General features: G+C 28.6%; 1 protein-coding gene across 1 annotated transcript; it reads right to left on the bottom strand.

The window, feature by feature from the left end:
• Window positions 1–7,821: 7,821 nt before the first annotated feature.
• LOC145836663 (chondroitin sulfate synthase 1-like) lies at window positions 7,822–13,213 on the bottom strand. The gene is made up of 7 exons (XM_082944449.1): window positions 13,078–13,213; window positions 12,624–12,821; window positions 12,104–12,230; window positions 11,503–11,703; window positions 11,075–11,257; window positions 10,603–10,842; window positions 7,822–9,165 (listed from the first exon to the last, which is right to left on the bottom strand). The coding sequence occupies exons 1-7, from the start codon at window positions 13,104–13,106 to the stop codon at window positions 7,822–7,824; spliced, it is 2,322 nt and encodes a 773-aa protein (XP_082800575.1). The 5' UTR covers window positions 13,107–13,213.
• Between the last annotated feature and the right edge of the window lie 455 nt (window positions 13,214–13,668).

Below are 13,668 nucleotides of genomic sequence, written 5' to 3'. Positions count from 1 at the left end.
TTTTGTTCAATCATATCTTTTAATTAGCGTTTGAACTAAAAGTAGATAACGATGTTTTTTCATGTTAGATGAATACGCTATTCTTAACAAGTTTAAAATCAATGAGAATAAAATTTAGTTTAAATAATTTGTTGAAACTGACTGTTTTTAAGGTAAGAAAATGATGTGGAAGCCAAAGATAAAAGAAAAGTCTATTTTCATTGTATTTTAAACTTGAAAACAAATCTTATATTATAAAACATCCTTGTGCTTACAACATAAAGGAAACAAAAATAGAACATTACAATTTTTCGTGCATGAAAAATAGTTACATGCTTGTATAATAACTCTAACTGGTCTTTGATCATTATCACAGTGGATAACTTGTTACTAAACGCTAGTTAAAAAGTATAAAGTTTTATGTTTTACAGACACTTATTACACTGTTTTAAACTTTAATTGTAATTCTTATTTTTGTACAAATATGGTTATAGTTTATAAGCTTTAACGGAAAAATGTTAGAAAAAGGACGCGATAAACAAGAGTTTGGAAAAATGTCAACTAAATAAGTGCGTTGAATAAATTATGAAGTTTTTCTTGTTAAAAGAACTTTTCTCTTGATCAACAGCATTAAAACGCTTATTTGTTTTAAGTATATTCAAACTTTATATGTACAGTACAGCATTGTAAAAGCCTTCTCATGACTTTTTTACTTTATAGTACTACTTAGTGTTTTAATCTAAATTAAACTTTGAAAAAAGAGTTTACAGTGTTTTTTAATTATTTTGTACATATTTTATATAAAAAAATATTTTTCAGAACAAAAAATGTTTTCAATTTAAAATCTTTTAAAAATTTCAAGTGTTATTTTGAAGAACTTGGTTTAAAAAACTTTTTTTTTTAGAATATGAAAATATGAATCTTGAAAATGTTTTGGATTATGACAACAATTTATGTTTTTTTCATATTTGAACAGTATTTTTCGCAATGTTCATGCCCAGATAAATTCTATGGATACGAAAATTATTGTTACAGAGTTTTTGGTTTATTAGAAAACGAAAGGTTCGTAGTTAAGCTAAAACAAACCTGTTTAGTAAGTATGCATAAATAATATAATTTAAAAGATTAACATGAGATTGTTTTTATGTAATTTGTTGACAGCTTTGTAATTGAGTTGTAAAAAAATTAAATTCTATTTAAATGTTTTTACTCCTTTTTATTTTTTAGAGTTTTTAAAAAATAAATTCATCTTATAGTTATTTTTAGAATATTTGGTAACAAAAAAAAAGTAAAATCAAATAAATATAGCAAGTCTAAGTATTCAAAATGTTAAAAAAATTTGATAATATGAATAGTTTTCAATTTTAATTATAGGAGAACTGTATAAGAATTATACGACTGAAGTAGGTAAATATTATTAACATATTACGCTATACTTGTTATTAAACACAAGTAAGTTTAATGGAAAAATTTATTGTTAGCACATAGGTTATAAAAAAAAGATTTATTAATATGTCAAAAATAATCTTATGTACACAAATTGATTAAACAAGACTTAATACTTAATAAACTTTTTACATATAGAACTAGTTCAGTTAACATCACAAACTATGGACATTTTACTTTTTTATCACTTTTCAACAGCATTCAAGATTACTGGGAGGCAAAAGAGACATGTAACAACCATGAAGGTAACTTGCTGACTATAAAAAGCGAGGAAACGAGTCAAGAGTTGTCATTTATTTTAAAAATATTCTACAAAGCTGAAGAAGATCACTCGTTTTGGATTGGACTTAATGACAAGTTTTTATTTTTTTTGCTAAAACGAGATAAAATAAATTTCAAATAAAATTACCTATAAAAGTATATTGTATCAGGAAAAATTACCCAAAATAAAGTTTAAGTTCAAAGTAAGTACTGAAACGTTTACTTTTTAAATAAAGTTACGAGGAAGGGGTTTTTCGGTGGGAGTCACCTGAACTGGATGACAAAGTTCATCTCCAAGGAGATGATTTTAACCAATGGCAGGCTGGTGAGCCAGACAACGGGAGTAAAAGAGCAAGAAACGGAAAAATTCCCTTGAGTGAAAATTGCGTGGTATGGAAGTTCAGCGAGTTTCCGAAGTGGGACGATATTTTGTGTAACTTGCGGAAGATGTTTATTTGTGAGGTAAATTTTGATGACAGTAATTGAAATAAAAGCTTGAATTTTCCTGTTCTTTAATAAGATTTAGTGTAGTTTAAACATTTTGTTAAAATCTATTAACTTGAAGAAGATTAAATGGCACAGGTTTCGTAGAAACAACATTTTGAGGAATTTAGCTAGATTAGTTCATCGTAGCATTAGTGTCTTATTTTGTGCAATTTAATAGTGTTGTAAGGTCGATTCTAAGTTAGTGCAATTTTTATTGGTTTTAAATTGAAAAACTACCATATATATGTTTTTATTTATTTACGTTATTGTAGTTATATATAATATATTTGTTATGGTATATCATTTTTAGACAACCCATCTCTAAAACTTAAACATAATACTAAAGTTAAAAACTACAAAGCTCGAAACAGGTATAAATTTCTACAATAAAATACAAGTATAACACTTTTTATGCGAATGAGTAAATCTAAAAGTTTTTTACGAACAAGTATAGCTTGTTGGTTACTATGTTATAATATACTTAACTACTTACTTGGAAAAACATTTCAATGGGATTCTAATATAATTTATGATTTTAATTCTTATGACAATTGCAAAATTAAAAAAACTGTTTTTGATACAATGCTTTTTATTGTACTTAATTATAAAAACATCAAGTTTAAAAACATTCAAAAATAAAAGGGCATGTAAAGTATTCGACTTAAATTTTTCACAGACTAACTTAGATAGCTGTAGTATAAAACTATAAAGTATGATTAAAAAAAAAATTGTTGTACTTTGTGATTGGTTTTAGTTAAAACTTATGCATAAGTAAAATAAGTTGTTATAAGTATAGTTTTTAGACTTTTAAAAAAGTTATACTAAAATAAGTTACTATAAAATAGTACAGATAAAAATATATATATATGTTCTTGAAAAAAATTCTTTTAAACCTTTGTTTAAAGTAAAGTTTTGTATAAAAGTACGTAATTATTTAAGTAAAACTTTACGATGCTTATTTGTAAAGGGACGGATTTGTTTAGAAAAAACTATTTTGAGTGCCACTGTATTTTAAAAATCAAACTTAAAACAAAAAGGAACTTTTTATAATCGATACTACATGATACAAAAACTGAATTAATACTATTGCTTACTCATAATTAAATTAAGACCAAGTTTCAAGATTTTTAACATAAAAACAAGAGCTTTTTTTGTTTTGCCCAAGCTGTTTTTTAACTTAAAGTTACATCACTCGCCTTGATGGCCGTAGTTTTCTACCATTGCTTAAAAACCTAAAAAGTTTGAAAAGCGTCCTTGATTAGTAAGAACTAAAAACTATTATGCCAGAAACAAAAAATGAACTGTAAAACTTAACAATGTAGTCTTTCAAATTACTTAGAAATGATAATACATCTGTTTTGTTTAATAAATACTTAAGCAAATGTAAATTAATTCTTGCTATACTAAAATGTTTAAGTTTTTACCTAAGTACTTAGGTATAAAAATATTTAGACTAAAAAAGCTAATTTCCAACTCAATAAATACTCGAAAAAATATACATGTTTGACAAAGTTTACATTTGTTACATGAGGAGTAAAGTATTTTGACTCAATTTAAGTTAATTAATCTTTACTTATAAAACTAATTTAAAATCAATAAAAAGTGGCTTTACGAACTTTGCATTGTATGACTTTTAAACAAGCGATTTTCTATGTAATTATAGTAAGTGTAGATTAATTAGTGAAGTACTTTAAGAGTGATTTTTAGTTGAAAGCAAACTTGTGACATGAATTTATATACAACTATACAAATTAGATAATTATACAAATTTTGATAGGGTTTGTATAAACTAAATTTAATAATGCTTTAATTTTATTTGGTAGTAAAGGTATTTATTTTATGTTAATGTATACTTTTTTGACAGACAAAATTAGAGAAAAATGAAAAAGAAAGTTTTTCATCGAACAAGACGACTGAAACGCATGGAAGCTCTTTTGTTAGTTTAAAACTGAAGTTTTTAGTGATTCAAACTAATATTTTCATTATAAACTTTTAACTTTAAAACTACTTATACTGTTATGTTATTTAAAAACATAAAAAAAGATAGGTTTTTTAACACAGCCAATGTTTGTAGTTATAAATTGATTATAAAGCCGTTTAAACAAAGATTTTTAGTTGAATTTTTAATAGTATAGACTAATATTTGAGCAAGTTGGGTTAAAACAGCATCAAATTGTTTAATTATAATGTTTTTTTTGAGTATATGTTTATAACGGCAAAAATCATTGTACACAAATTAAATTTTATGTCTTTATTTTGTAGTACTACGCTAATAGACCGGTCTTATTTAAAAAGTATTTCTGTGCCAAATAAATATAGGTTAAAGATTAAAAATATTTTTTTCACTCGAAGTTTTTTTTAATTTAATTTGATTGTTTTTCTTTAATTGGTTTTATATAATTTAACTTTCATGTTTGTATAAAGGTTTTACATCTAAAAAATAGTACTTATTTTGTTTCAGCTCTGTATTGTTTGTAAAAAGTAAAGATAAAATTATACACTGCATAAAGAATATATGTAAAAGTAGCAGATTTAAAGATTTACAGACAAAATTTAAAGCTGTAACACTTATAACATATTATAATACACAAGGTGCTAAGATGTCTAAACATTTATTTATAACTACAACTAAAATCATTTCTATAAGTATGCTGTGTATAATATAACAACCATTCTTAATTAATTTTATTATGATAGAAAGCTCGATGAAAAACTGAAATTTTGTATGATTTAAGTTTTTTATTAAATATTTATGTTAAATTAAAAACTTACAACATAAATAAAGTATTTAAAACAATTAAAACTAAATTGAATAACTTTTATCATAGTAAACTCAATTAAAAAAAAAATCTTTTTAAATAAACCTAACATAAACCTTTGCTTTAACGTAAATAAATCTTTTATAAAGGTTTTTACCGAAAGTTTTGTAGACTCAAAAAATAACTCCCATGGAAATTCATCTTTCAATTATTCTGATGATTCCTCCCCTAGAGTTATTGAAAAGACACTAAAACAAGTTTCAAACTCTTCAGTCTGGAAAAAAAGTATTAGACCATACATACTTTTTTAGAAAAATTAAGTTTATTAAACTTGTAACTTTTTAACAACATTTACTCTTAGTAAAAAGTTTCTATTTAGAACCAAGTAAAAAAAAATCAGTGAACTATAGAGAAAATAATCTTACAAGGTCTTAGTTATGCATAAATAAACTTTAAAAAGTATACTGATCAAGTTGAAATTTTATACTTTTGTAAAGAATTAACGATCTCTGTATTATATCAAAAAATATCTTTAAGTAAAATATATATTTGGCTGGCAAAAAACTAAAAAATTATAAATTTGTTGATACAAGTTTAAAATGTGAAATTAAAAAAGGAGTTTTTATTTCAAAAAAACTAAACAAAAACTTAAATATAAATAGTATAAAAAACTGTCACTTGAAAAAATTTAAAGATTTTTGTTTATAACGTTTTCAAATGCTTGGTTTTATTACAAAGTAGTAAGGTATTTACAAGTACTAATTTATACTAGTTTCAATAGCTCTTTCTATAGACATGCAAAAGTAAAATTGTTTATTGTCTTAGTTAATTGCGTAAGACTGACATGTTTTATTTTTACAGATATGTGGTATATAGTGGGAGGGGGTTGTGTATTTCTTGTTATTGTTTCTATACTTGTGATTACAACGTTTACGAAAAAAAGAAAAACAAAGAAGCTGAGAAAGCATCAAATAGGAGTCCTAAAACAAACTGGTCGATATATTTAAAAAAATAATGTCTTACATATTGAACTGTTTAAAAATAAATTAAATTAAAATGTATGTTTTTAATTCTTAATGCGAATCAGTACTGTAATGTTAAAACTTTACTTGCGTAATCAACTACGTTTTTCACTTTCCGTTTTTTAGCTGCTTTACAAACGGTTTTAGATTTTTTTAGCAGTTATTATAACAATTTGTTAATAAAACAAACTATGCAATATTTGATATAGGATTATACCCAGGAATGTCAAGCTATCGTCAGAACCGATACAACCTAAGCAACAACAACATGACGATACCACAAGCCTTGTTGCCCCCTGTTAAAATCGTGTACCTCCCATTGACCGTGCAAGAGGCTCCGAACCAGCACCAAAAAGACAACAATAAATTAAAAATTGAAAGTTTAGAGTAATAACTTAAAATAATAATTTTAATAATTATAACCTCGTATATTGATAGCAAACGCATTGATTTTTGGCGATTATGTAAATAGTTTGTTTGAACTGCGAAATGTAGTTTAATAACTTAATATAACTTTTTACAAAAAGGAAGAGAACAAACATTTATTTATTTTTTTTTACTGTTCAACTAATACTTATATCTGTGAAAGAATAAAAATTAATTCTACCATTCTAAATAATTCAAAATTTGGCTGTAATTTGAGGTAACTTAAGATTGCTACTTACTACTAAAATACTTTGCCAGTAAGTTTTTACTAGCAAAACTTTAATCTACTGTTTTCAACTTTTGCTATATAAATTACTTAAAAAAAAAATTAAATTCTAAGTTGTTTGTTAAATTCTACATTATTTTAAAAATTGTTATTTATTAAAACTAATATTAGTAATAAAACGTAAAGCTAAATAATATGTGGTGTCAGTAAAGCTTATATTTTAAATACCTATAGATTTACTTATATTTAACAATAAAGAGATAAAATAAACATAGTTTTTATACAACAATCTAAGAACTTAAATGTATAAAAGCTATTTTATGCACATATTAACTTTTCTTTATTTGTTGTATAAAATAAAAAATTCTAACGTTTTAGAGTAGTTTAATTAAATTTTTGGAAACTTGCATAACACAGTAAAATAGTTATAAATATAAGAAAACATTACTAAAATTTTAAAGATTGATTGAAGTTTATTTGCAGAACATAGTTTATAAAAAATCAAAAGGTTATGCAGCAAGTTTAGCAAAACTAACAATTATTATACAGTGTTGTTTAAATAACAATAGTTTTTAAAAACTTAATCTAAAAACTATAGTTTTGACTTATGAGTCTTTTATCGTAAAAAACACTTAAAGTGTTTAAATATTTAATTAATTATCAATTGTAATGTTTTTTAGTTCGAGAAGTTTAAATTTAGTTTTGAGTTAAACTTAAAAGAAAAGAAGATTAGATAAGTTAATTTAGTCAAACATAAATCTCAGAATGTCTTTTTAAATTCCAATCAAGTTTAATCTGCCAAATATCATATAAAATCTAATCTGATATTTTTTCTACGTATAGTCTGAAGGTAGTTTATTATTTTTTTTTACTTTTTAGAATATAAAGTAATAAAAAAATAATACTAGATTATGATATGTTTAAATCTTAAACAATTAGATTACATATGCATAGTAGCAATTAAGACTAATACAAAACAACATCGAAGCTGTAACAAACTATTCGGACGTTTACGGAAAGAACTAAAACCAAAAACTAAAATTTAAAAAAGTTAAAATTAGTTATTGACGTTAGTAATTACAAAAAATTCAATACGAAAGTTTGTTTTTCAAAACGAGCATACATGACCAGCTTTCCTTTTCAAAAATTTAACTTCACCGTTAACTTTTCTCTTTGTTACCATAAACATACTTTTTCAACAAGCAGTAAAGCGTTATCATCTTTCATCTTCCTTTTTACCTTCATCATCTCTTCTGTTGTTCCTGTGATAGCTGCTCAGCAGCCAAACGTCTCGCAGGTCGTAGACGTGAGCGATCGAGGAAGCCCGCGACGCAACGCACATGTCCAGCTGGTTCTCGGGAAGTCCCGGGTCGCAGTTGCTGGGGTGGTAAACGTGCACCAGGGTCGGGTCGGCCGCCCTGACGACCTCGATGCGGTCCGTGTTGTACCCCAAATTGAACCGTTCGCCCTCATGCCCCAAAAACTTGTCAACCAGGTCCACGTCTTCCAAGCCCCAGCCCCTTATGGAGGAGTCGAACCCTCCCGAGTTGATGAAGTCGTTCTGATACACGCACAACAGCCCGTACCCGTAAGACCTCCAGAAGCCGGCCCGTTCACTGAAGCGGAAGTGGTCAGCGCGCGGCTTTATGTTGTCATTCAAGGATTGCGACAGAGACGCCGAAAAGTCTTTGATCGTGAACTTTCCCGCGCGCTGCCACTTGGACTTCACCCGCGAAAAGGAGGGGCTGAACTCGCTGAACAGGACGGGATAAAACACGCGCTTCCCCATTTCCGTGTTCCTGCGGCACTTTTCCAAAAAGTGAGCGGTGAAAAAGACGTCGACGTCGCAAAAGAACAGCAGCGAGTTTTTGCCGAAGTGCGACGCGCCAAGCTCGAGCCCCGCTCCCCTGGAGAACTCGGCTTCGATTTTTATCAGTTCGAGGTAGTGGTTCGGGTACGCTATTTTGTACTCGTGAATCAAAGCAGTCGTCTCATTGGACTCTGAGTTTTGGTCCGGGAATTGGTCGAATAAAACCACTAGCAAACTGACTTTGTCGCCTTTCGACAAGCTAGTAGCCTCTAAATGTCTCATAAAAGTCTTAAAGGTTTTAAGCCTCCCGGAAAGGGGCACAACTATGTTTACAGTTTCTGAATCCAATCGTCGCAAGTACGGATAGCGCATTTGTGAGGACGCCTTCGCTTCAAAAAGAGCGGCTTCAGCGTCGTTTTTGTCATAGATGTCGTATCTTTGAACGCTCTTCGGACCCAACATGAACTTTACTTTCTGAACAATCGACCTGATCGGCTTCAATACCGATTTAATTTCTTCAGTGTTCAAAGGTTCTAACTCCTTCAGGAAGCACCTGGAAAATGTCTGAACTGCATACGCGTGCTTCCTGACGTTTATCGACTTGCCCTGCCCTCGCTTGTAAGACAGGACCACGTCCAATATGTACTCGGGCCCGTACAGCGGCACAACGCGACGGTACCCGTAGTTTATGTGCTTGAAGTCCACCTTCCGCCCCTCCGTTTTCGGGTTGTTGTTAATCTTGTCCACGACCTGCAAGGTGTTAAAATTAAAGCTAATAGTAATAAATATGTTTACATTAGAACTGATCTTAAGACTTTATAGATATTTAAGTTTTATAGTTATTTGAGTTGTATAATATTTAGTCTGACATTTTAATTTTTTATAAAAATATATTTTTCATAAATATAAACTTTCTATGCTTCATGTTTAAAACTATTTGATCCAAGCTTGAATTTTATATATATATATACTGATGTTAGGATATCTAAAAATTTTTCTGTCATTTTTCTTTAATTACATTTAGTTTATTAGTTTTAAATACAGTTAAGTCAATTTTATTGAAAAAGTAGCTTTCTTATACATTTTACAATCTCAAAAATATATGTTTTTAACTTGCTACGTCTTCTATCTTTTAAAGTTTAATTGAACATTACTTTTACCTTGCGTGTTTTATTATTTTAAAGCATATTATTGAAAAGTTTAAGCTAAAAGCTAAGGAAAAAATACTATTAGTTAAGCTAATGAAAAAATAATTTAAATAGTACCTACATCCAATAGATACTCAGGAATTTTAAGAAAAGAAGGACCAATATATAACTTATGTTTCAGTCGAAATTAAAGTTTCAAATTTTTCAAATATGATCTCAAATTTTGATTATTTGTAACATTCAATAAGAATATTAGTTACTAAAGTAGAATCTGAAGACAAGTAGAAAAAAAAAGGGATTTTAAAAACAAAGGCAAGTGATCATTACGATGAACAAACTCTGTACTAACTTGTTTAAGAATTCATCTATTAACGCTAATTTGTGTTACTTCGCACACCTGTTGTTGCTAGTAATTGTTGTACTTATTTTTAATGGACCATTAACTTTTATTAACTTAAAAATCATACAAAATAATCTACTAACGTTGAGAAGCTATATAGTGTGAAAATTAAAATTTTCTGATTAACAGGACTAATGTTTCTTAAAGTATTTTGGCTTGTTTTTCTAAGTATAAAGCTTAATAACTAAGAAAATCTACAAAAATAAAATAAAATTTTTGTAATTTTTGTTAGAACCAAAAAGTATTTGTCTATATTTTTTAAACCTAAAAAAAATATCTTACTTAAATGTTTTATTAAAAATGACCGTGCTTAAACTTCTTTTAAAATAAAGTAGTTTTTTTGAGCAAGAGTTAACCTTGCTAAAAATAGCACTTATTTAGACATTTAATTAAAATTTTAACTAATTTAACAGAAAATAATGTTAATTTAATTTAAACAATCTATCACCTACAAACTGAAATAAAGAACTATTAAATTATTATACTAAAACAAAATATTTATTTATAGAGGTTTTGTTTAAGTTATGCACAAAGTTTTTGGAATATCACTTTAAAACTAAACTTAAAGATATTCGTTTGTAACTAAGAGCAAAAAAAAAAACCTAAAAGACGATTGTTAATACTAAAACAACTAATTACTTGTTTGACAATATTTCTCAGAACAAACTGCTGCGGGCTAGGGTTGCTCCTTCTAGGCTGTCCCGGGTTTTCGTGGGAATACTGGATCCTGTCCGTGAACATGTCCCACTTTATCACTTCGCGGCCTTTCTTGGGTTGAAACCGCCGCAAAGAAGGAGTCTTGCCCATTGCTGTTTCTGAAGTAGACACCTCATGGCGAGTGAAGTTTGCCATGGAATAAAGCTCACGTTTGAAATCAATCTGTGAAGTTAAACTCAATAATTTAAAGAAGATACTGATAAATATATAGTTATGTAAACTAAACCAACAAGTTGTTCCTGCTAATGTACTATATGTATTAAAACAAATTAAAAGTCTTAGTTAGCGCGAAACTTAGCAAACAAATTATCAAAAAACTGTGCAAAACCAATTATATCAATTATAAAAGCAACCATTCTTCCAATAAATATATAGTAATAAAAACTACACCAACAAGTTGTTCCTGCAGTTGTTTTATCTTGTGAGAGAGCATGAAGTGGTGAAGTTTGAGCTGATAAGTCGGCTTCTTGTTGGGATGCATCGTCGCTGCATCTGTGAGCTTGGAGTTCTGCGTCTCGTCCCAAGCGTCGATGTACCCCTTTCTAAATATGTAGTGCTCGTAAAACAACTGCTTCACCTTCAATAGTTTAAAAAATATTGTTTTTTTTAGTTAAAATAGAACTTTTGGACAATCTGATAAAATATTTATAGTTGTATTTAAAACTTTTTATAAATGATAAAGAAGTGTTCTACTAAAACTTGATTGAATTTTACAGTTTTATAAGTGGTAATACAGGTAATACAGGCACAATTGAAAGCTACACATATTATTTAAAAAACGTTTTTAGTTTATAATTCTTATAAAACAATAGTGTAACAAACCTCATACGTCCAGGGACAGTTGACGCCGGCGAACTTTCTAAGGCACCTGGAAATTTCCACGTCCTCGTGCCACGTGTACATTTCTGACATGCACTGCTGCACTTTGGAACCGACCAATCGCAGCGCTTCCCTGCTCATGATCACTCCCGGCCCGCCCATGCAGTAGTTCTCGTCTTTTTGCAAGCTCAAGCTTCCACGCTCCTTTTATGGAATTTCAAAGTAGTATGTAATTTTTTTCTAGTTGTAATTATGTTTTGAAACTATATTTTTAGTAACTTTTTATCAACCAATATAATCAGATCAAACTGATTCAATAAGTTAAAAAAAAACTAAGTAATTTTTTTTATTTAATTACACTTGAATTTACAGCTCGTTATAAACATATTATACAAAACTTTGTAAATAAATCTAAAAGTGTTTTTTTGATTAATTTTTTCAGATATGAATTATAGTCTAAGACCAAAAGAATTAAAGTACTTTTATTTAATTAAAAAGTTCTCTAAAATATGACATCGTAATCCAAAATAAAAACAGATATTTTTTGTAATAAGTATTTCATAAAACTTTATTAATATTTTGCATAAATCTAATTAAAGCTCACCTCATCATTACCAATACCAGCTTGCCCGAGCACAATCGGCTTGCTACTGTTCATTTTTCTTAACATCTTTTCAAGTTTCTCTGCATTCACATAAACGTCATCATCGGCACGCATAAACCATTCGTAGCTGAAAAATTACTTATGATGTTATTTATTAGAATTTAAAATATATAAGTAAAGTCCTAAAGTTTTTTCAAACAAAGTTTACTCAAAGACCAAAAGTTTTTATATCATTTAAAGTTCCTAACTTTTAAAGTTTAAGTAAAAACTTTTGTACTTTCAAGAACTTATTTATAAAAAACATTTGTTTACTCTCAAAATTTTTAGATTAATAAAATTTTTCCCCTTATCTCTAACTAATATTACCATAATTTCTTAACCTAAACCGTTACCACTAACCTACCCAAACAAATACTAAACCAAACAAATAAAACTTTTACTTGTGAAAATTTTATTATTAAGTTTAGTTTTAAAGTTTAAGTAGAATCCTTGTAAAAATCTTGAGACAAAAAAGAAATACCCGGAATCAATGTACTGTTTGTACATGTTCCTCAACATCATGAAAGACTTTTTTTGAGGCGGATAAGCTTCGTCATCAACCGTTGTGAGGTAGTGGATGTTTGTGACGTTTGTCGCTTCAAACTGTGCATTTTCTCCCACGTAGAACTCTATGGAGCCCGGTATATGCCGCTTCCAAGTGTCACAGATTGCGCGTCCTCTGTTTGAAAAAAACAATGCTGTAGTTCTAAGTCTTAGGTTTTCAAAAATTTACTTAAGTAGTAATTCTTTTAAGTTAAAGTAGTGTTTATTTTAAACACAATAAAATCTAGTGCTGTTTGAAAGTAACTGGATTTTATTTTTTATGTAAGCATGTTTATAAAACAGTTTTGTAGCTTTAGTATTCTTAAAGCATTTAGTTTTGTTTTATCAAATAAAATAAAGAACATTTTAAATATGTTTAAATAATAAAAAACCTCGTATTGATATACTTTCCAGCTGTCATTACTCCGACGTATAAAAAATTTTCCTCCCCAGCACTCACTTCCGCCTTCACACTTTTGTTTTCCGATCCGAACTTGCACTGGTTGGGTATCCTCAAAACTTCTTCCTCCGCTGCCTTCACGGCCTCCTTAAAATTCCTACCATCGTCGATCGTCTCGTAGAAGTTCTCCAGCTCCCGGCTCTTCTCTCTTCTTGCTTCCGGATCTTCAACTCTATAAGTCTGGTCCGAGGCAGCGAATTTGTCGCAGTTGATGAAAACGTCGTTTTTGAAATATTTTACATCTTTTTGCGATCGAGACGGGTTTCTCATGTAGTTGGAGAAGAGGAGGCCGAAGGCAAAGCTGAGGAGAAAAGTCACCACTTGGCGGCGGTTGGGCCTCATCCGCGAGCTAGAGATCATTTCTCGGATGCTGGGTGGCGATGCATTTAAAAGGTGGTTTTTATTGCATCTAAATTTAATTGTTATAATAAGTTTAACAACTATGTTATCTAAATAAATAGTAAATAGACGTTTTCTGTTAGTACTTAAAAAAAACTTTAGTGTAAAAAAATAATTGTATTTT

This window comes from Thalia democratica, chromosome 5 (assembly GCF_965202585.1).
Source record: "Thalia democratica chromosome 5, ktThaDemo2.hap1.1, whole genome shotgun sequence".
In the NCBI taxonomy this organism is placed as follows: domain Eukaryota; kingdom Metazoa; phylum Chordata; class Thaliacea; order Salpida; family Salpidae; genus Thalia; species Thalia democratica.
Note: the sequence above shows the minus strand (reverse complement) of the source record. Positions and strands in the feature narration are given on the sequence as shown.